Source organism: Pelodiscus sinensis, chromosome 7 (genome assembly GCF_052426305.1).
Source record: "Pelodiscus sinensis isolate ZL-2025 chromosome 7, ASM5242630v1, whole genome shotgun sequence".
Taxonomy (NCBI): Eukaryota; Metazoa; Chordata; order Testudines; family Trionychidae; genus Pelodiscus; species Pelodiscus sinensis.
In genome coordinates, this window is record NC_143058.1 from 75000766 (window position 1) to 75024227 (window position 23462).

A 23462-nucleotide genomic window follows, 5' to 3' on the forward strand; every position below is an offset into this window, starting at 1 on the left:
AGAGGGGCACTCCCTCAGCAGCAGAAGGTTCCTGCTCCAGTCCACAAGTGCACTAGTAGAGAAGGGGACATGAGGAGGAGGGGAGGGAGAAAGTACGTGGCTGGGGCGGGAGGGGGCCAGAAGGGAGAGAGGCTTGGAGCATGCAGTCTCCCAGCTGGGTGTCTGGTAGAGGAGAGGTTTGATTATAGAGGTCTGATTACAGGAGCTGGGTTTGCCTGCAGCTTCCTGTGAGGAAACCCAGCACTCTCCTCCAGCTTCCTGGGCTGGGGCTGGGGGTAGCAGATTGCATGGTGATAGGTGGGGGAAAGAAGGGGTGGGTGAGTGGGTCTGTGCAGAGAGGTGGGGACAGAGGGGAGTTTGTTTGTCTTAACTTGCTTCCATCTGGGCTGCAGGCTACAAGAGTCAAACGCTGTCTGTGTCAGTACAGCGCAGACATAGGGCTCTCTCATGGGCTGGGGCAGGCTGTATGGGGTGGTACCAAAATTTCAGGTGTGTTACAAGATTTTAGACTGCTTTTGAATACTGGCACAAAAGACCTAGATCAAGACCAGGGCTTGCCAAGCCACTGCGAGTCCTGCTCACCAGCCGCGCGGTTCGGCACAGTGCTGCACGGCTGCGCCAGCTTGTAATCTACTTGCCACGGGTGAGTAGATTACATTAATTGTCGAGCCCTGATCATGACATTTGCATGATTACATTTCAAACAAAGTTTACATAGGTATTATCAGCTTAAGGTAAGAAAGAAAAGGTTTCTTTTAACAGAATTTTTTTAGTGTTGCAGATATTTGCCAACTGTGATCATGGGGTACTTCTAGATTACATGCCTCTGCCAACAGAAGCATGTAAAATAGGCTACCTGACATAGTCAATAAAGCGGGGATTTAAATACCCCTGGCTTCATTAAAATAAAAATGGCCACCACGCTGTGCTGGCTCAGCTGATCGTTGGCACAGCGTGCGAGTCAACAGGAAACGGCTTTATCGACTGCTCTCTTATGCCTCATGAATGGGGCAGTTGAACACCTGGAGTTAACTGACCAGGCCTGCAGAGTCAGTGGTCTTACTACTGCTCACACTTCCAGCACAACATCTCTTTTACACTGGCATAAGTGTGATGGCAAAGTCAGGCCAGAGGGGTGCAATAGAATGGGAAAAGGCAGCTGTAGAAGGGTACAAGCCCACTCCTGTGTTAAATAGAAATGGGTCAATCAGGATCAGCTGAGACAGAGCTACCATGTACCAATTATGGTCAGCTGATTCCACTTCAGGCCTGTCTGAGATCTTTTTTAAGTTCCTCCTGTTGGGTGGAGAGGAGGAGAGAGAGTAAGAGAGAGGCAAACACACACACAAGCTGCTAATAAGCCAGAGTCAGCAGGGGAGCGAGCAGCTTCAGAAGGAGAGACTGGGCTCCCTATCCCAGGGGAAGACCACAAGTCTAACCCTCTGCTGAGGGGGAGGCTGACTGCCCGGATGCGACAGATAGAGGATACTATACCTGAGGCCCCTCTTGCTAAGGGGAAAGAGAACAGAGACTTGCAAGGAAAAGAAATGGGTGACACATGTGGTGTCAAAAATGGGATCAGCCACGAGGCTTCACAGCGAACCCTCCCAAGGCAGGTTAAATCACCCCCTCTTAAATAATAATACTATTAATAAAGAATGGAAGAGAGAATAAAGGCGCTGATACAGGCCACTGCAGCACAGCAGGAAGCTACCAAGGTCCATGTGGCTGCCCAGTAGGAGTCAGTACAGCTACAGCAAGAAAGGAAGCCCTGGCTGCTCAGATGCACTGCCAAGATGGGACATGGCCTATACAGCCCAATAGTTATCTACAAAAGATGACAGCGGAGGACACTGTGGACGCATATCTTCTTGCCTTCGAAAAGACAGCCCTTCGGGAGGCTTGGTCTCAAGATCAGTGGGCCAGTGTTCTTGCTCCTTTCCTTTGTAGGGAAACCCAGAAGGCCTATTTGAATATGCCAGAGGAAGTGGCTACTGATTACTCCTAGATGAAGGCTGAGATCTGGGGTGACAACAACCATAACGATCCAAAGGTTCTATGAATGGAAGTACCAGGACAGCAAAGCACTGAGGTCCCAGATGGCAGGGGCCTTATGAAGTAATGGAAGTTATTGGAGAAGTCAACTATAAGGTCCAATAACCTGATTGCAGTAAGACAGAGAAGATCTGTCACATCAGTCTGTTGAAACCCTGTCAGGAAGCACAATTGGTCGCTCTGGGGGTGCCTTCCCAAGAAGAAAATGATTCGAGGCAGGTGGGAATATCCCCTAAGTTGACCCCTGAACAACAAGCGGAAGTTATCAATATGATTGAACAGAACATAAGAACGGCCATACTGGGTCAGACCAAAGGTCCATATAACCCAATAGTCTGTCTTTCAACAGTGGCCAATACCAGATGCCCCAGTGGGAGTGAACAGAACAGGGAATCATCATGTGATCCCTCTCCTGTCATCCATTTCCAGCCTTTGACAGAGGCGAGGGACACCATTCCTACCCATCCTGCCTAATAGCCATTAATGGACTTAATGTCCATGAATTGTGATGTGTTCTTGGTGAAGCCAGGTCAAACTACCCAAGTTTACTAGTATATTCTTATAGATCCAGGAATGAAGGTCAATGCTAAGCCCTACTGGATCCTGGAGGCAAAATGAGAGGAAGTCCAGATTGAGGTTAGGAAAATGTTATTGAGGAGTCCTGTATTCAGCCCTGTAGTTGTCCTGGCACCTACGCCCAATTGCAGCCTGCGGTTTTGGAATGACTTCCAAAATTAAACATGGTGTCCAAGTTTGATGCCATGAGAAGATTGATTGATTCATTCACTGATTGGGGAAAGCCTGGTTTCTATCCACTCATGACCTGACCAAGGAATACTGGCAATCCATCTGGCCAAGGAAGCCAAAGAGAAGATGTCCTTTTCAACAGTGGAAGGACTCTACCTATACACTGTCCTCTCTTTCGGATTACAGGCAGTCCCCGAGTTACGCGGATCCGACTTACGTTGGATCCGACTTACATTGGATCCGCACTTAAGAGCAGGGCTTTCTCGCCCCGGGGCTCGCAGGCAGCGGGACCGCCCAGAGCACAGCGGTCCTGCCACCTCGACCTCCGGGGCAAGAAAAGCTGCTCCGAGTACCCCTGGTCTGCTGGGGACCGTCTCCAGCAGACCAGGGACACCTGGAGCAAAGCCGGGGAGGCGAAGGGGTCCCACGCCTCCTCGGCTTTGCTCCGGGTGTCCCTGGTCTGCTGGGGACCATCTCCAGCAGACCAGGGACACCGGGAGCAAAGCCAGGGAGGCGGAGGGGTCCCGCGCCTCTGAGGCTTTGCTCTGGCAAAGCCTCAGAGGCGCGGGACGCCGCCGCCGCTGCGGCTTTGCTCCTGGTGTCCCTGGTCTGCTGGGGGGGGGGGCGCAGCTAGTGCGCTCCCCCCAGCAGACCAGGCTTTTGTTGTGGACCCTGGGGTAGAGCAGCTGGGGTGCTGCCGGGTTGGTCCTGCAGGGACCTACCTGGCAGCCCAGCTGTTCTGTCCCAGGCTCAAGGTTCAGCCGCTGTTGAAACTATATTGTGGGAAGAGATGAAGTGAAGCCCCAATTGAACAAAGTAGAGGCAATACAAAATCATCCCCGACCTGTCCAGAAGAAATAGGTGAAGGTATTCCTGTTTGGAAATATCAGAGATTTATTCCCCGCTTTGCTTCCAGGGCATACCCTCTGACAGATCTGACAAAAGCCATGGCCAGATGTAGTAAAAATGAACTACTGCAGCAGAAAAAACTTTCATAGGTCTGAAGACGGCCCTCTGCAGTGACCCAGTGCTAACTTCCCAACTTCAAGAGGGAATTTATGTTACAAACCGATGACTCCGTGGTCAGGTTAGGTGCGTATTGTCACAAATGGTAGGGGAAGAAGAACATCCAGTCCTGCATCTTAGTAAGAACAAAACCACACGGTGATAGAGAAAGAATGCTTCGCAGTAAGGTGGGTAATGCAGAGCCTATGCTATTATCTATTCGGATGGAAACTCACTCTTGTCACAGACCATGCCCATGTAGTGGATGCACTGGGACATAGAAATGCATGGGTAACAAGATGGTTCCTGTCTATACAAATGCACATGCAAGCTGCTACTAAGAGATAGCTGGGGAGTGAGTAGTTTCAGAAGGAAAGGCTGGGCTCCCTATCCCAGGGAAAGACCACAAGCCTAACACTCTGCTGAGGGTGAGGCTGACTACCTGGACGTGACAGATAGGGGATCATAGAACCATAGAGCTGGAAGAGACCTCAGAAGGTCATCAAGTCCAGCCCCCTGCTCTAGGCAGGACCAATTCCAGGGATGTTTTACCTGAGGCCCATCTTGCCAACAGGAAGGGGTTCAGAGGCTGGCAAGGAAAAGAAGGGCAGACCAGTGGTCCATCCAGTTAAATATTTTGGCTTCTGGAACTAGCTGATGATTCAGAAGGGATGAACAGAATAGGACAGTTATCATCGAATTTTCCAGTTCCAGCTTCTGAGATTTAGGGACATCCAGCAAACATGGGGCTTCATTAATCATGATTAGTCTCAGTTTTAATAACCATGTTAAAAATAGAATATCAACTGAAATTTATTAAATATTTTGAATATTTTTTACAGTTTCAAATATGTTGATTTCAGTTACAACATAGAATACAAAGTGTACACTGATCATATTATATTATTTTCAGCAAATATTTGCACTGTAAAAATAATAAAAGAAATAGAATTTCTCAGTTCACCTCATACAAGTACTTCTGTGAAATCTCTTTATCATAAAAGTGCAACTTACAAAGGTAGATTTTTTTTTGTTACATAACTGCACTCAGAAAAACAAAACAATGTAAAACTCTACAATTCCACTCAGTCTTCTTCTTCAGCAGATGTCTCAGACCTGTCACCTGAGAGTGAGAATATGTATTTGCATGGCATTTTTGTAACAATTGCAACATATTTACATGCCTTATATGCTAATGATTCATATGCCCTTAAATGCTTTGGCCACCATTCCAGGGGACATACTTCAATGCTGATGACACTTGATGGAAAAAAATGTTAATTAAATTTGTGACTGAATTCCTTTGGTGGGAAGAGGAGGGTACTTTGTGTCTTCTTCATTTTACCCACATTCTGCCATAGCATTCATGTAACAGCATTGATGAGAACACATTCACTGCAGATGTGACAAAACACAGCAGTAGTACCAATGTGACATTTCTGAAATAGCTACGGTCCTAGACCCAAAATTTAAGAACCTGACTTGCTTTCCAAAAGTCTAATTGGAAGAGTCCTTTCAGAAGTCTTAAAAGATACAGAAACTACAGAACTACCATGAAAGAAAATCAACCTTTTGCTGGTGGCATCTGACTCAGATGCTGAAATGAACATGTGTTGGTCCATTGTTGAGCAGTACCTGTCATCAGCATGGATTCATGTCTTCTGGAATGGTGGTTTAAATATGAAAAGACTTGTAGACACTAAAGTTTTACATTGTTTTGTTTTTGAATACAGAGGGTTTTTTTGTACATAATTCTAAGTTTATAAGTTCAACTTTCATGGTAAAGAAATTGCACTACAGTATTTGTAATGAGGAAATAAAAATAGTATTTGTTTTGTACAGTAAAAATATTTGTAATAAAATATAAAGTGATCACTGTGCACTTTCTGTTCTGATATAATTTACATGAATTCATTTGAAAATGTAGAAAATATCCAAAAATACTTAAGTAAATGGTATTATATTATTGTTTAATAGTATGATTAATCAAATGCTAGGGAAAGGGAAGAAGGACATAAAAAAGGGCAGGGTGATCCAGGGAACTACAGACCAGTCAGTCTTACCTCAGTCCCCAGAAAAATCATGATGGGGATCCTCAAGGAATCCATTTTGAAACACTTGGAAGAGGGGAAACTGATCGGGAATAGTCAATGTGGATTTACCAAGGGCAAATCATGTCTGACCAATCTGATTAGCTTCTATGATGAGGTAACTGGCTCTGTTGACATGGGAAAGTCAGTGGATGTGATATACCTTGACATTAGCAAAGCTTTTGATACAGTCTCCCACAATAATCTTCCTAACAAGTTAATAAAGTATGGATTGGATATATGGACAGTAAGGTGGATAGAAAGCTGGCTAGATTGTCGGGCGCAATGGATAGGGATCAGTGGCTTGATGTCTCGTTGGCAACTGGTGTCAAGTGGAGTGCCCCAAGGATCGGTTATAGCACTAGTTTTGTTCAACATCTTTATTAATGACCTGGATGAGGGGATGAATTGTGCCCTCAGCAAGTTTGCAGCTGACACTAAGCTAGGGGGAGAGAGAGATATGCTGGAGGGCAGGGATAGGGTCCAGAGTGACCTAGACAGATTATAGGATTGGGCCAAAAGAAATCTGACGAGGTTCAACAAGGACAAGTGTAGAGTCCTGCACTTGGGATGGAAGAATCCCAACATTGTTACAGGCTGGGGACCGACTGGGATGAGTAGCAGTTCGGCAGAAAAGGAGCTGGGGGTTACAGTGGATGAGAAGCTGGATATGAGTCAACAGTGTGCCCTTGTAGCCAAGAAGGCTAATGGCTAATTGGGGTGCATTAGGAGGACCATTGCCAGCAGATCCAGAGATGTGATTATTCCCCTTTATTCGGTTCTGGTGAGGCCACATCTGGAGTATTGTGTCCAGTTCTGGGCCCCCCACTATAGAAGGGATGTGAATGCATTGAGGAGGGTCCAGTAGAGGGCAACCAAAATGATTAGAGGGCTGGAGCACATGACCTACGAGGAGAAGCTGAGGGATTTGGGCTTATTTAGTTTGAAGAAGAGAAGGGAGGAAGGGGATTTGATAGCAGCGTTTAACTTCCCAAAGGGGGGTTCCAAAGAGCCTGGAAAGAGACTGTTCTCAGTGGTGACAGATGGCAGAACAAGGAGCAATGGTCTCAAGTTACAGTGGGGGAGGTCTAGGTTGGATATTAGGAAAAATTATTTCCCTAGGAGGGTGGGGAAGCACTGGAATGGGTTCCCTAGGGAGGTGGTAGAATCACCATCCCTAGAGGTTTTTAAGTCTTGTCGTGACAAAGCCCTGGCTGGGATGGTTTAGTTGGGATTGGTCCTGCTTTGGGCAGGGGGCTGTGACAATGGACCATTTATTCCTACCCTTTGTTTATTCTTTTTTAATCAATTAGGCTATGTCTACACTAGTGGCTCCTTGCGCAAGTACAGCCGTTCTTGAGCAAGAATCCGCAGAGCGTCCACACTGCCCGCCTGCTCTTGCGCAAGGAAATGTACAGTACAGCGTGGTAAGAGATGGCACCTTGCGCAAGAGTAACGCTCTTTTTTATCCCGTGTAAGCCCTCTTGCGCAGGAGCTCTTGCGCAAGAGGGCAGTGTGGACGCTCGGCAGGGATTTCTTGTGCAAGAGAGCCTTATGGCTAAAATGGCCATCAGAGCTTTCTTGCACAGGAGAGCATCCACACTGCCATGGGGGCTCTTGCGCAAAAGCACAGCTTGCACATGGCAGTGTGGATGTTTTCTTGCGCAAGACTTCTTGCACAAGAACTCTTGCAAGATGTTCTTGCGCAAGAAGCCACCAGTGTACACATAGCCCTAGGGTGTTTCTACACTGCACCATAACTCGAAACAAGAAACACAGTTTGAGCTATGCAAATTATGTATCTTATTTCGATGCCATTTTGAAATTATTTATTTTGTCATTTGGCGCTGTCTACACAGAGCCAAATTTCGAAATAAAGCACTATTCTGAAACGTCCTTTACTCCTCGTAGAATTAGGTTTATAGGGACATTAGAATAGCAAGCCTGGGCTTGCTGTTAAGACATGGGATAGCTACTTCGGGATACTCTGGTATCCCAAAATGGCATTGCAGTGTAGATGTACTATTAGTGATCCGTGAGAGGATCTTCCCTCTTCTCCCTCTTTTGATTAAGAACCTTTGGTGAAGGACTTTTTGAAAGTCCAAGTACACAGTATCCACTGGATCATCCTTGTGCACATTTATTGACATCCTCAAATAATTCTAACAGATTAGGGAGGCACCGTTTATCTTTAAAAAAGCTATATTGTCTCTTCTTCAACATATTATTTTCATCTACATATCTGATGTTTCTCTTTTTTTTTACACTCTATCCATAATACTGAATGATGTTATAAGTGGCCACTTATAAATAGATGGTTTCTTCTAATCTTTTCCATCCATGTGTAGATGTTTTTCCATCCATGTGTGGAATAAATGTTTTATGTGTAGCATGACATGTGTGAATGCACACCACCAGTAGAAACAAAAAGCCTAACTGTGGGCACTATGCTAATCAGCTAGGGTGACATTTGAATCTCTCCTGAGTGTCCAAATAAGCACACAGCTTAGCCACATGTTTGGAATGAATTTCAGGACACACAAAAGTGAGGTCTTCATGATACTAGAATCGCCCAAGTGTTATAGAGCAGGGGGCTGTGCCAGTTTCTCCCACTCTGTGCAGCCAGTTCAACAACCCCCTTTTCTGGCAACCTAGAGCTCTGCTGAACACTGACTGTCATTACCAGACATGGAAAATTGTTTAATGTTTTCAGATAAAGATTGCTATGAAACCATCATATTAATATTTGTTTTTGACCTACGATGCAAGCCCAAGTGCATTCAGATGAAAGATGAGGTCATTAATCCATTGCAGACATTTAATTTTCATAGATATTTTGCATGAATCTGTGCATTATAAAATGCACTCACAGATTTTGTTAGGAAGCCTTATAGCCTTTTGACTAAGTAAGCTGACAATAGGGGTCTGATTTGCAGCTCAGCTTCAATCCAGTCTTCCTTTCTGTGCCAGTAGTTTTGCAAATGCAATTCAATTTTTTTTGTGTTAAGTGGTTGTAATCAGATCTATAAATGATATTTATTAGGATTATTCATCTTTTAGCTTATAAAGAGCTGGTGTGCTAGACATCACATCGACGAGTATTTAAAGTGATAAGAACTCGAAGGACACATAGAACCCGCTCCTGTTCCCTCTTTAATAATAAAACTTCCCTTTGCTTCAGAGTCTTAATCAATTCCAGTGTCTGGGCCTCTGCGAACGCATAGCACATGCAAATGCAGGAAGTAAGCCATTTGGACAGTCGCTGGGAGGAAACAGGGGAACCCCTCCCACATTCCGCATAGGCCACGAACAGCTGTGTGGAGCTGCAAAAGGATAAAAGGTCAGCTCCTGATTCCTTTCCTCGTTGTTCGTATGAGGCTTGGCGTATAAGACTGACAGAAAAATATCCTGGTGCATGTGGAAGGCAGAAACCATCTTAGGGAAAAAGGACAGATGAGGCGGCAGCTGTACCTTATTCTTGAAGAACCGAGTATAAGGCAGTTCCAGCGTCAGTGCTTGGAGCTTCAACACTCGTCTAGCCAAAGTGATGGCAATCAGGAAGGCTACCTTGAAGGAAAGCAGTGACAATGGGCACGTGGCCAGTGGCTTGAACAGAGGGTCCATGAGCTGCACCAAGACCAGGTCCAGGTCCCATTGCAGAACAGGGACTCTGACCTGAGGGTAGAGGCATTCCAGGCCCCTCAGGAACTGAGAGATAACATCATGGGCGAACACCAAACAACCTTCTGTGGGTGGATGAAATGTGAAAATGGCCACCAGGTAGACCTTAACTGTGGTCAAAGCAAGGCTTTGTTGCTTCAGGTGTAGCAAGTAGTCCAGGATTTCCTGAAAGGAAGCTTCAGCTGGGACAACCCCACGCTGCTGCACCGATATGGAGAAATGAATCCATTGGGTGGCATAGATGGACTGCGTTGAAGGCTTTTGACTCTTGAAGAGAACCTTCTGGACATCACCTGAACACACTAGCTCCTGGAGGTTCAACCACAGATGAACCACGCTGTCAGGTGAAGCGAGCTGAGGTTGGGATAAAGCAAGTGTTCCTAGTCTTGGGAGAGCAGGTCTGGCCTTAGCTGCCCCTCTCGAGGGAAAACTGGGAGCAGAACTGGCTGCACGTCATGGTGTTTCTCATTGTGAAGAGGTCCACTAAGGGAGATCCCCAGTCGTGGAAGAGAGAGACAGCCGTCTTGGGGTGGAGAGCCCACTCATGGTGAGAGGCAAACTCTCTGATGAGACAATCTACTATCATGTTTCAAACTCCTGGGAGGTGATGGGCTTCCAGCACGATGTCATGCACATTGTAAAACTCTCAGGGTATGCCGACACTAGCTCGTTAATTCGAGCTAAGTAGGCAAATCAGGCAACCGGAGTTGCAAATGAAGCCTGGGATTCGAGGAGTAACAGTTAATCCGAACTAAAGACTTAGTTCAGATTAACTTTAAACTGCCTTGTGTAGCCACGGGTAGTTCGTTCGAAATAAGGGGGATTTAAAAATGGCGGCAAGACGGGAACATGCAAATAAAGCCCGGGATATTTAAATCCGGTTGCCTGATTTGCCTACCTAGCTTGAATTAACAAGCTAGTGTAGACATACCCTCAGAGCCTTATAGCCTCTCTGGACTCATATCTAGCTTCTCATTCACTGCAATCCCCAGGTCCTTTTCTGCCGAACTGCTACTTAGCCATTGGCCACCCTCCTGAGAAGGTCCTAGTGCGCCTTCGCGTCCTCTTGTGGTACTTCCGGGAAAGAAGCCACGATCACTTCATCTGGTGACAAAGAGGAGAAGGCCAGGGCCGGTTGGGCTTCCTCACTCACTCCCACTGCCTATTGAGGCCCTGGCAGCACTGAAGGGGCCTGGGAGGCTCCAGCGACCGAGCCGTTAGGCTGGAGCTATACTGGGAAGCCTCAGGGAGTCCATGGGCACCATTGTGCCTGCTACTGAGACAGTGGCAAAGGCATGCTCTGGGACTGTGCCGGCAGTGCTGATATCGACAGTACTGACAGCTGTGACAACTGCTGCTTGGAGGGGATGGAGGTCACTTCTGAGGCCATGCTGCAGGAGTGGATGCTCGCCGATGCCCAGACGAAGAGCAGGAACAGCGGGTCTTCCGGTGCTGAGACTTTGGTACCAACGGAGACCTCGGAGACTGGGAATGTCTGAGGTGTCTGCAATGGCCCAAAGAACCACTCCTCAAGTTTGGAGAGAGGTGCCAGAGAGAAGCTCCATCTTGCCAGGACAGGCACTGGGAAAAGTGGGACACACCCCTACGGCCAGAAAGGCTCAGTGCAGGCGAGTATCTGTGGCACAGTGAATGACGCCATTGCCATGGAAAGGGCTCCTGATGATGCCATGGTGAATAGGGAGAGTCACTATCTCCTCGGCGCCTCTGGTACCGGCGGGCACATTTGTGGAAGATCACATGTCGTGCCCTGATCTCTCACATGCAGACATCTGGGGACTTCAGAGCACTTTCCTCTTGGACGCTGGAGGAGAACGTGATCAGACCGTGCCAGGAGATTGGGTGACCAATGTTACCAAGGCATGTGCAAATCTGCACCACCAACAGAAGCACAAACCTCCCTGTGGATGCTCTCCTAATGAGCTAAGCAGTATTTGAATTTCTCCTGAGCGGCTGCATAAGTGCTCAGCTTACAGGAAAAAACTGCTCTCAAGGACCCGTCCAGTTCTAGTATTCTGTGATTCTATAATAATTGACTATGTGGTAGGCATGACTCATTTAGCCAATCTCATTAGCCACTTCCAGCATTTCCAGGACGTCGTCATTGGCTATATTTCCAGGTTGTTTTTACCCAAATCTCTCCATCTGACTTTTGTCGTCTTTCTGATCTTTCCTTTTTCTGCCTAATTAGCACCTACTCTTCCCAGGTCTACAGTCTAGACATAGCCTCAGTGTAATTCTTTCTGAAGATACACTTAAAATTGAGCTCCAGTCTGTTGCATGTGGATGTTAAGGGCCCACATGACCTTTTGGTGAAATGAGAAGTTTGCCTGATGTCATTCACCCAAATTTCCCCTCCTTATATTGTGCTGTGCATTAGCTGGTTGCCACCTTCCACTCCAACTTGGTTGTATATCTATGGGTGCATATCTACACTGTAATTTTTGTGAAATATGTAAGTGTTTTGGATTCTTCTGTGAAAGATGGTATCAAGATATCCATCTATATTATTAATCTGCATTAAATACAATTAAATGACGGAAGCTGATTTAAAATTAAACTGCCCAATGAACAAGGAAAAATCCACTACATCAGATGAGCTGGAGAGAAATAACAGAAATCCAGAATTTTATTTTAAAAAAAAGAAGGGGGGGGGGGGGGGAGGAAGGAAGTACCTGCCAATTGAAGGACCAGTGCTAATGAGAAGAATTATGTAAAAATGAGGTGTTAAATGCAGAGAAGGCTGGCTGTTATTCCTCTCCGATTCATCTGAAGAAGTGGGTTTTGCCCACAAAAGCTCATGATACTATATATATTTTTGTTAGTCTCTAACAACAGGACTACTTATTGTTTTGAAAGTTACAGACCAACACAGCTACCCCTCTGAGACTTTTTTAACAAATGAGGGTTTTCAAAACTGAAAAATTAGTGTTGATACCCATTAATAAACAAGAACTCCTTGATGAAGTATATCAGGGATAGGTACAAGAGCACCATCTATTGGGGAGCTCTCTAGTGCTGTTGGTTCGCTAAATTGCATCCTTATGTTATCCTTATCCTGAAAAAATGCAGAAGAACTGCTCTTGGGCAAGAGGGAAGCTTTGCACAAAAAGGAGTGGTATAGACGGCTCCTTTTTGTGCAAACGCCTCTTATGCAAAAAGCAGGCGCTCCTTAATTATGCAAATGAGGCGTGGTGATATTCTTCACTTAACCTCATTTGCATATTATTGCGCAAAACAGGTGCAGTATAGATATAGCTCTAGAGTGAGAATATAGACTTGTGTGCCATTGCACCTAGACAGTACCTGTGCAGCTAGATCACAGGTGTCCCTATATAAATGAAAAAGGATGGTTTCTGGCTAATAATGTGTTAACTTTCATTAAAGATTCGTTCGTGCTGGCTGCTATATTCAGTTAGTCTCTAGTTATTCTATGTCTCTTCATTTAATTTTCCTTTTATTAATTCCAAAACTGCTAATAGCAGTGTTCTGAAGTCTTTTGTATAATAGCATTTATTAGTATAAAATATATTTTAGTTCTGCTTCACATCATAGTTTTATCTTGGGTTATATAATATTTTTTTTTCCTTTTAGCATCATAGACAAAGAAGTGTCATTAATGGCAGAAGTTGATAAAGTTAAAGAAGAAGCCAGTAAGTAGAAAACGTACTAGAGAGCTTGTGTGTGTTGGGAAAGTTGGGAGAACGTGTGTTACAAGATCTGGCTAAAAGAACTGTGCACTGAAGTTTTACAAGTTTCCATCCTGATAGATTCAGTTAGTGTATTAATGCAGGCATGTCAGAATCTAAAGATGGCTGAAGAATTTCATATAGTCATGAAGTTATTCTTTCCAGAATATTTAGATGTGGTTATGTCACTAATTCTCCAGTGTTCTCCATTTATATGGCACCTTTTATTCTGAATGGCTCAACACACTTTACAGAAGAAGCATCCAGGCATGCAAGCATCCCATGTGTGGAATTTCCATTGATGTCAATAGGAGTTTTGTCTGCAGTAGTCTTGCAAGACTGAGACATTTATACATGGAACCAAACCCCTTCTCTGATGAAAATGTCCATGGGATTTTTAATGACTCTGCACAGAATCTCAGTTTTTAAAGCACGATTCTGCTCTGAAAAGTGAAGTGGCTATAAATACATCACCTTCTTATGATAGATTTACCCCTATGTATATTCAGAAACAGCTTGTAGAGTGCTTTTTTTCCTTTTCCTTTCTTAATCCCTGCATTCATTTTTAACAGTAAAATAGATCTTGTTAGGTTTATATGCAGTATATAAAGTTATATACATGACTTTGAATATCTGACCTTACATGGTGAAATAGGATATCATACAGCTATATTTTACATCATTTTAAAGGGCAGAGAGTTGTAATCGTGCTCATGTATCTAAAAGAAAGCAGATTACCCCTGAGAGTCTGTTACAACCCCTCAGGAATGTGCTTCCAGCCTATGCCTGGTACCTCTTAGATAAGAGTGTTTCTGTAATATCAGCCCTGTTCTTGCCAACTTCTGTGAGTAGGGCCTGCTTCTTGCTCACAGTTTAATCTTGCTTTATATTAGCAAAGTCTTCACCGTTACTGTCTAGATCTCAGGCCTCATACCCATGGGCTTATGTTTCAGACCTTCATCTTACTACAATCACACCAAGTATATCTATAACAATATAAACAACAAAAAAGATTCAGGCAATGGTTTTTAACAAATAGATTCCTTACTATGCAGATTAATACAGAACTCTGACTAATTCATTTAAACTACAGTATAGTATTTTCTGCATCCCACGGAAACAGTGCAGAGGTTATCTCTTTAGCCCGGGAGGTGTCAGGGGTAATAGAGGAGCTGAAGGAGAGAGAAGTAATTGCTGGGAAGGAGCTTGGGTATGACATTGAAGGGTTGTTGGGAATGGATGGGAAAAGCATGGAATAGTTTTTTGGGGGCATTGCAACAAGGAGGGATTGTTAGGGAGAGTCCGCCATGTAGACTCTGACCCCAGCCTCCTTATTCAGTCAGGCACATCTTCTCCTGTCCCCATGTATCCTTAAATCCTCTGTTCTGACGTGTCCCTCTAACCCCACTCACGCACCCACTTTCCCCATCTCCATGTGGATCTGTACTTCTTCCCCTGTCCCAATGTGTCTCTGGGCCTCCAATCAGCCACACTCTATCTTCTGACAGTTTACATCAGCCAAGGTTATATACCAAGGTCTCTTGTGCTATGCTTTAGCAATAAGAACACATTAGCATTATTTAACATGTAGCTTTCATTTTTACTCCCTTCAAATTAATAGAAGTCCTACCATTTCCCTACTGCTAAATGTGATTTAGCAATTACATGGGTCATCAGTGTTTAGATAACTGTGAATTTAATTGTCCTCCACTATCTGTCATATGACCTAATCCTAAGTATTATGAAAGAATGGGGCGTTACTCTTGTAGTTCGTAATAATTTGTCTATCAGCACATTACGGAGTGTAAAATAATTATTTCCTTATACAACGTACACAATATGTGTGTGACGGTGTGCGGTCAGAGAAGACCCCTTGGGGAGGTGTGGTCACAAAAGACCACTTGGGGGGTGCCTCCCGGAGTGCTGAGAAGGCCACTGCCACTCACCTTCCTGCTTTCTAGGGCTTCTCACTGCTGGGTCCTGCTAGGTCACCTCTGTTGATCTCTGCCAGCCAAAGCACAGAACTAAGATCATTGCCCCCCTGAGAAGCAACACAGACACTGAAATGCTCCAGGTCCAAGGAAAATGCAATTTGGGGCCCAGCTTCCAGGGATACCACTCCCCAAATGGGATCAGAACCCCAATTGAATTATGTAGGTAAGCCCCCTTTAAGAATGAAAGGGGGCATGTACACACTGGTTGCCTCCACCATGTAACAGTTTTTTACACTGGGCCTGATAGTAAATAAAAGTGTTTTCATTAAGTACAAGCAGTAGGCAGTAAGTGGTAATAAGTGAGAACAGGCAGAGCAAAGTAGATTCCAAACCTTAAAATAACACAAAACACTTAGCTGATTCTAACACTAAAGCCTCAGTACAAACTAATTACAAACTCACCCTAAACCCGTGGTCACCAACAGGTCGATCGCGAGCTACTGGTCGCTCGCGAGGCCTCGAACAGTCACTCGTGAGGCGTCCTGTCTGCCCCACCCCCATTTCCCTCCCACCCCCGAGAAGCCCCACTACTTACCTCAAGGAGGGGTGAGTCAGCCCCACGGGAGGTGCGCAGGGGGTTTCCCGGCGCGGGGCGGGGGGGGTTTGGCTCCAGGGCAGGCGTGCACGTGGGGCTTCCCTGCGCGGGGGGGGGGGAGGAGTTTGGCACCGGGACAAGTGCGTGCAGGGCTTCCCTGCGCCAGGGGGGGTCGGCCCGCTGGGCAGGCGTGCGTGGACTTCCCTGCACGGGGGGCGGAGCAGTTGGCGCGCGCATGGGGTTTCCCTGCGTGGGTGGGGGGGTCGGCCCCGGGCAGGCGCATTCGGGGCTTCCCTGCGCCGCGTGGGGTCGGCCCCGGGGTAGGCATGGGCTGGTTTCTCTGCCCTCCCAGCACCCTGTTCCCTCTCCCTGCCCCTAGCCGCAGAACTCTGTCCCCACAAAATGTATAATTATAAATGCTTCATTTTAGATTTAAATAGCATGAATAAAAACCAGACCATTTATTTCATAACTATAAACACCTGATTTTAATTGTATGTATCGCATAATTTAAAAATAAACTGTTTATCAGAGTGTGTAAGTAAGGACTGGGGATAGCAAGTGATGGACAGGAGGAGAATAGAGAGGGCAGGGCTTCAAGGAAGGGGCGGGGCTTCAAGGAAGGGGCGGGGTGGTAGATCTTTGCCTGTTCTGAGATTTAAAAAGTGATCTTGGGTGTAAAAGGGTTGGAGACCACTGCCCTAAACTGTTCCTTTTCCACCTTCAAACCAGGGACTCCCTCTCCCTGGCATCTTTGGATCATTCCCATGGGTGTGCCACGCCAAAGACAAAAAACCTGCTAAGCTTCCTTTTGTTTTATAAATTCCAATTTGGGTGGGAATTCTGTTTCTACATTCCACCCTTCCATTAGTCGGTCAGCCCCTACCAGTTGAGGTGGACATGTGACTTCCTCAGACCAACCATTGCAGAGGACAAAGGAGATTGTTTATAGTTGGTGATCTAGACATTAAGGGTAACACTCTTGATGGCTTCCATTTGCACATTTAAAACCGTAAACCACTCCATACTCCATATATCTAGTTTTACACACAAGAATGTTACATGCACCAAAATCAGATATACAGACCCAGCGGATCAAGACATTAAAAGTGATAGGTTATATGAGACAGTTTGTCCCAAGCATCTTCAAGTCAAGCATATTCATGTTCATGAGTCCATTTCATAAAGCATTTGGGGTCTGTCACAATGTGGATTTTATATATTTAATATTTTCATAAAAATCTGTATGCAGTTAAAATATTATTTTGCTACATAAATGAAATATTGCTTCATTAAATAAACAGTTTAAGAGCATAATCTGTACTTGAAAACAAAATCAGAACTCTTATAAGTTAGACAAAACTATATATTAACAGAATTCTTTCAGAATTCTTTCAGAACAACGTATCAATTTCTAATTCTTAACATTAGTTATTTAAATGAAATCCATTATTTGGATTAATTGGTGCTGAAGAGATTATATGGATGGAAATGTGTTCTAATATATTGGTAGTTTAGCATATTGTATGTTTTCCAATATTGATGTACAACATTTATGTATGAAGACATGGTGGGTGACGTAAACTGTCAGAGTTGGTTGCCTTCAATGGAGCTCTGACAATTTACACTAGCTATCCCCTAGTTTCCATGCCGCCTTTGCCACAGATATCCTGAGTGACCTTGGCACGTAGGAAAGTTATCTACCCAGGGAAGTTATTCTGTAGTAAGCTAGCAAGAGAATACTTTTTCCAAGCCTTCCAGCTGCACAGAGCTCTTCTTTCCGGACTGAAGGAAGAGCTCTATGTAAATTCACAAGTTTGTCTCTCTCATGAGGAGAAGTTGGTTCAGTAAAAGATATTACCTCAACCACCTTGCCTCTCTAATGTCCTGGGATCATACAGTGACAACACTTCACACAGTGTTAAGGTACAGACAGTAATGAATTAAAAAGTGATTATGTTCCTAGCACTAATTGATTATTTTTTTCTTGGCAGTGGAAATCTTGACTGCTCGTCAGAAAAGAGCTGAGGAGCTAAAGAGACTGACAGACTTAGCTAGTCAAATGGCTGAGACACAACTGGCTGAACTCAGGGCTGAAATTAAGGTTAGTCTGCCAAGCTACTTCCATTTGAACGTGCGCTCTCTTTCCAATGTAACTTGTGTCCCTCTTCAGTGCTTTAAGTGCTTAGGACCTGACTGTGGCTGACAATTAGTGGGTGTGGCAGAGAGGAGACCTGCTCAGGGCCATCCTCAGTACCTTTGGCCAATAAATAGGAACTACAGGTTGGACCTACCTGATCCAGCATCCTCGGTACCTGCTCTGTCCTGAACCAAGGAATTTGCTGGACCAGGGGAGGTCAATGCTTCTCTTTTGGCTGCTCTGTTCCTGGGCTCCCTGCCCTGCTGTTGGCCCTGCAAACACTGCCCTGGCACAGGCTTCCCATCCTGCTGCTCGCACACTGCCCCAAGGTCCCCTGGCCGGGACAGCCTGGCCATGGTGTTCTCAACGTTCAAGCTGAGGCCATCCTGCTGCCATCAGCCCCACTGCCACCGGGGGTTCCACGGCCAGATTGCCTGGCCACACAACACTGGTGCTAGGGCCAGCCCCGCTCCTGCTGGTAACTCCCTGGGGTTCCCAGACCGGGGCCACCCACCTCTGCCAGCCCCACTTCAGCCACAGGTTCCACAGCCGGGGCTGCCCTATCCAGCCCCGCTGCCAACAGGAGTATCCTGAGGTTCCAAGCCAGGGCCAACCATCAACCGCCAGCCCAGCTTCCTTGTGGGAGGGGATCCTCAGATTGGCCAACTGCCACCGGAAGCCCCACTGCAGCTGGGGTTCCCTGGCCACTTGGCCCAGCTGACGCCAGGGGCTCCTTGGCCGGGGGTGAGGACTCCTCCAGCTGCCACCCTGTCCAGCCACTGCTGGCCCAGCCAGGACTCCCCAGCCCTGCGTTTTCTCAGCTGGCTCCTGCTCCCACCTCTGGAGCTCTTTGGTCCATCCTGCTGGACCATGGATGCTGCCGGACTAGAGATTCCTGAATTTGGGAGATTCCGCCTGTAGTATGGAGAAGGTCTAAGCTGCATCCTACTAAATGGCATATATGGGGCTTCTGCTCTGCCTGCATTCCAGAATAATTAGTCCCAATTACCTGCTGCCAATATTAAGCCTGTAAGCAAATAACAAAAACCTCTGCACAGTGGCAGCATGATACGAGCTCCTTTCCCAAATTTCAAATTGATCCACCAGTCAATTACTTCTTGTATTGTCTTCTGCAGCACGCCAACTCAAACTGAAGTGACAACTTCCCTGAGAATGCCTGGTCACAAAAACTGACAGTGAGGGTGACTTGACACCAGTAAAGACACTGTCCCTCCAATAATGATTACTGGATAGTTGCTGCTGAGACTTTTTGGATTGTAACCATACCTTGAAGTGTACTGCTGGTGTATGACTGTAGCACACCAAAAGACTTTGCTCCTCTCCCTCTCTCTCTCCCCTCGTGGAGGCTACAAGTCAGATCTCTGTAGAACCCCATGTCAGAGCTCTCAGGGAAGAGGCTACAGGACTTATTTCTATTCTTTGTTACCTGTCAGAGGGGAGGAAGCAAAGCTCCCAAAAGGCTTCCACCAGGTTCTGCAAGTGAGGGTGCGTCTACACAGCACCCTAAACCTGAAATAAGATACACAATTTGCACTACACAAATTGCATATCTTATCTCGAATCTATTTCCAAATAGCTCATTTTGAAATTTGGTGCATCTACGCAGTGCCAAATTTTGAAATAATGTGCTATTTCGAGCCACCTCTTAACCCTTGTGCAACAAGGTTTACCGGGATGGTGAAATAGCGTGCCTGTTATTTCAAAAAATATTTAGAAATAACGGGAGGCTTGTGTAGACACGGGGTAGCTATTTCGGGATACTTTCAGTAGCCCGAAATAGCGGTGCAATGTAGACATACCAGCTACGTCTAGACTGCATCCTTCTGTCGACAGAGAGATGCAAATCAAGCACGTCGAAATTGCTAATGAAGCAGGGATTTAAATATCCCACGCTTCATTAGCATAAACATGGCCACCGGTTTTTTTTTCAAAATGGAGCTTTTTTGAAAAAAAAATGGCAGTCTAGGCATGGCTGTGTTGAAAATAAACCCTTTATCGACAGATCTTGTATTCCTCAAAAAATGAGGTTTACAGGATCTGTCGACAAAGGGTTTATTTTCAACAGATCCGCGTCTAGACTGCCGGGGGGAGAGGGTTAGAAAAAGCTCCATTTCTTAAAAAAAAAAAAAAAAAAAAAAAGCGGCAGACATGTTTATGCTAATGAAGCACGGGATATTTAAATCCCGGCTTTATTAGCAATTTCGACACGCCTAAACTACATCTCTCTGTTGAAGAGAAGTGTAGTCTAGACACACCCCCAGAGTTAGCAAAATCTTCCCTTTGAAATCAAAGGCAGCTGAGACACTTAATCATCAGGCCACTTGGGGCCTGATTCCATTTATAGTCAGGTGCCTTTATACTCCTCTGGCATTTAAAAAGGGCCTGAAAGTATTGTGCCATGTTATTTACACCTGTGTTATGGTCCCTTGACTGCCAGAGCATAATAAAGGATGGTAAACTACTCTTTCTTTTATCTGCTCAGATTCTGTGCAGAGAGCCTGAGTAGGACAAACAGCTGAGGCCTTACAGTGCTTTACACCTGTCCTGCACATTTACTGAGATGTTCACATCGACTGTCTACTGCAAAACTTGTGTTCCCTTGATGCAAAATTTGATCTTTCTTAGTCTCATTATATTGTACAAGCCTTAATATGTTAAAAAAAATAGTTGCTTCTCCCCTTCTCTCAATCTTCCACCTGAAAAGAAAAATAAAATCTACTGTAGCACGGACAAACAGCTGAGGCCTTACGGTGACCTTGGGATAATTAACATTAGGATGATTTCTTCACCATCCATATAATGAAGTAGGATACATTAGAATTGTAGCCAGGGTTAATGTCTATGTATTTTTGTAGCACTTTGTGAGTGAACGCAAGTACGATGAAGAGCTGGGTAGGTCTGCCCGGTTCTCCTGTGACATAGAAGAGCTAAAGACCCAAATTCAATTCTGCGGAGAAAGTAAGTTCTGGTTATTTTCAAAATAAGTGTTGTGTGAATGTAGCAACTGTTTCACTTTTCTGCACTACTATGATATCATGGGGTGAGATTCACCTCTGGCATCAGAGTACTGAACTCTGTGTTTTCAGAAGATTTGTATTGTATTTTTGCAGGAGATAAATTTGGCAAAAGGTATTTTACACCTGTCCTGCACACTTACTGAGATGCTCACATTGACTGTCTACTACAAAACTTGTGTTCCCTCAATGCAAAATTTGATCTTTCTTATCCTCATTATATTGTAAAAGCCTTAGTCTGTTTAAAAAACAAACAAGCAGTTGCTTCTCCCTTTCTCTCAATCTTCCACCTGAAAAGAAAAACAAAATCCATTGTACCAGCCCCTGCACTCATGAGCCGTGGCTTTCTGGACCATGACTCTCAGGTCCAGCACATCCATGGTCCTGCCAGACCAAGGATGTTATCAGACAGAGAGTCCTGGACCAAAGAGGTTCAACCTGTACTAAAGATGTGCTTATAGCTACGTATATGCTGAAATGTCTTGCTAAATTGGGGCCTTATTATAGGAACAGCTAATACAAAGATGTGCAGTGTAAGGAACGTGAGGGGTTTGAGCTGCCAGCAAGGGCAAGCTGCACAGTCTGACAGTGGCGGGCAGCCGTTAGTGGGAAATGAAAGCAACAGGAATTATGTTCATCTTTGGGTGATGAACAGTGGGATTTTAAAGTTTTTCCAGACACTATTTCTGCAAACCGTAATCATTTCTATAAACGTGATCATCTCATTCAAATGTAACACATCTTCATTGTGCTATTTTAGTTATGCTTTCCTGAAGGAAAACATGTATTTTCTGTTAAAAAGTGAGCAGCCCACTTTATAACCTATGGAAGTGTAGGACTCCAGAACTGAAGAGTTGGTTTTAATGCATTTAAGCCCAAACCTGTAATGGTTGAGATTCCACTGCTCGAATGGGATGGTACCTCATTGTGCTGCTGCAAGGATGGGCTCTCACCCCATCTCTGTTCAATATCAACAGAAGCATGTTGAGACTGAACAGAGGTAATTACTCAGGTTGTTTTCCAGTGGCATATATGAGATGAGTTTGTGGTCTCCATAAGGTAGTAGTTGACAAGTGTCCATCTCACAGTCAGGCCTTTGGGTCCATAGGCTAAATATTGAATGAGCCTTGGAGATTGGATTACCCTAAAGATGGCCTTTGCAAGTCCGATTAGAGGCACATTATTGGGACATAAGAGGGAAGCTTGCATGGCTATTACCCCTGCTATACCTCTTCTGTAGAAAGACTGAAATCTCCATTTCAGCAGTCTTTTATCAGCATGAAATTCACTTCAGTTTCCAGACAAATTTAGTCCAAGGTGTAAATGGGCACCACCAGCACAGGATTGTCACCTCGGCAAATTAGGCACATGCCCAAATTCAGGGAGGAGAACCGGAGGGGGGTGGGGAGAGGGGCTGAGTAGTGAAGCTGATGGGAGTAGAGAGTACTTAGCACTTTGTAGGACAGGATCCATAAAAAGGAATTTGGCCTGTTGGGTTTTAGTGACACAGAGATAAAAACCCTACAAAACAGTATAATCCAGGCCTACCCAATGTGGTATGCCCTCATGTTTTTATTGCATCCTGAGGAGCAGCCTCTCCTAAATATTTACCTCTTTTTTTAAGGGTTTTGAAATTGCTGAACTTCTTTAAGATAGTGCTCTTCTTCAGGATAGGGCTGGAGTACCCATGGGGAAAAAATAGCTATCAGCCCTCCTCCCTCTCCCTAGTGCTTCCCACCCACCATCTGGCCCCACAGATCAGTGCCTCCCACCCACCATGATCAGCTGTTTCGCGATGTTCAGGAGGCTCAGGAGGGAAGGGGAAGGACTGAGGTTGTGGCGTGCTTAGGGGAGGGGGTGGAACTGGGCAGGAAGAGGTAGAGTAGAGGCAGGGCCTGAGGCAGAGCTGGAGGTTTTGAAAGTTGGTGCCTATGCCGGGGTAACTCCAACAGGTGGGTTGTAGCAGGATTGGCTCCTCATCTCCAAAATTATCTTGTGGAACAAGCCCGTGTCACGGCATAAAAAGGCTATGGAGCTGATTCTGAAATGACTCCAGTGAAATCTGGTGTATCTGAGAGAAGAATCTGGGCTTGTGATTTGGTAAGAATGATGTATCTGGTAACACTGAGTGGTTTTGTTTTGTAGTTTCTCATCCAAAGAACAGTTACTCCTCAAGAACACCATGCAATTCAGTGCTGCTGGCAGTGACTTCGCATGTGGCAACTGGCAAGCAAAGTCCACACTCCCGAAAATCCGCTAGTCACATCAAGAACTTTGGTAATAAAACGGCCAATGTTAAAATGCCAAGTCATCTTATCTCCAATACCACAGAATCATCAACCCAAGTAACCCCAACAAATAAACAGGTGAGAAACTAGATAGGAACTATACTGAAATTCAACAATCACAAACTCATGAGAAAATCTGCAATATTACAAGTGAACAGCACAAAATTAAATATCACTCTGCAATA

At 45.2% G+C, this 23462-nt stretch overlaps 1 protein-coding gene across 6 annotated transcripts in view; it reads left to right on the forward strand.

Annotated features, from left to right (window-relative positions):
* The window catches only part of SPATS2L (spermatogenesis associated serine rich 2 like), an 87811-nt gene that overhangs the window by 57594 nt on the left and 6755 nt on the right, over positions 1–23462 (forward strand). For all 6 annotated transcript variants that reach the window (XM_075934277.2, XM_075934279.2, XM_075934278.2 and 3 more), the window contains 4 exons: positions 13191–13249; positions 17809–17918; positions 20831–20933; positions 23135–23355. In XM_075934277.2, the coding sequence (XP_075790392.2) occupies positions 13191–13249; positions 17809–17918; positions 20831–20933; positions 23135–23355 (493 nt within the window). The remainder of the gene's footprint in view (positions 1–13190; positions 13250–17808; positions 17919–20830; positions 20934–23134; positions 23356–23462) is intronic.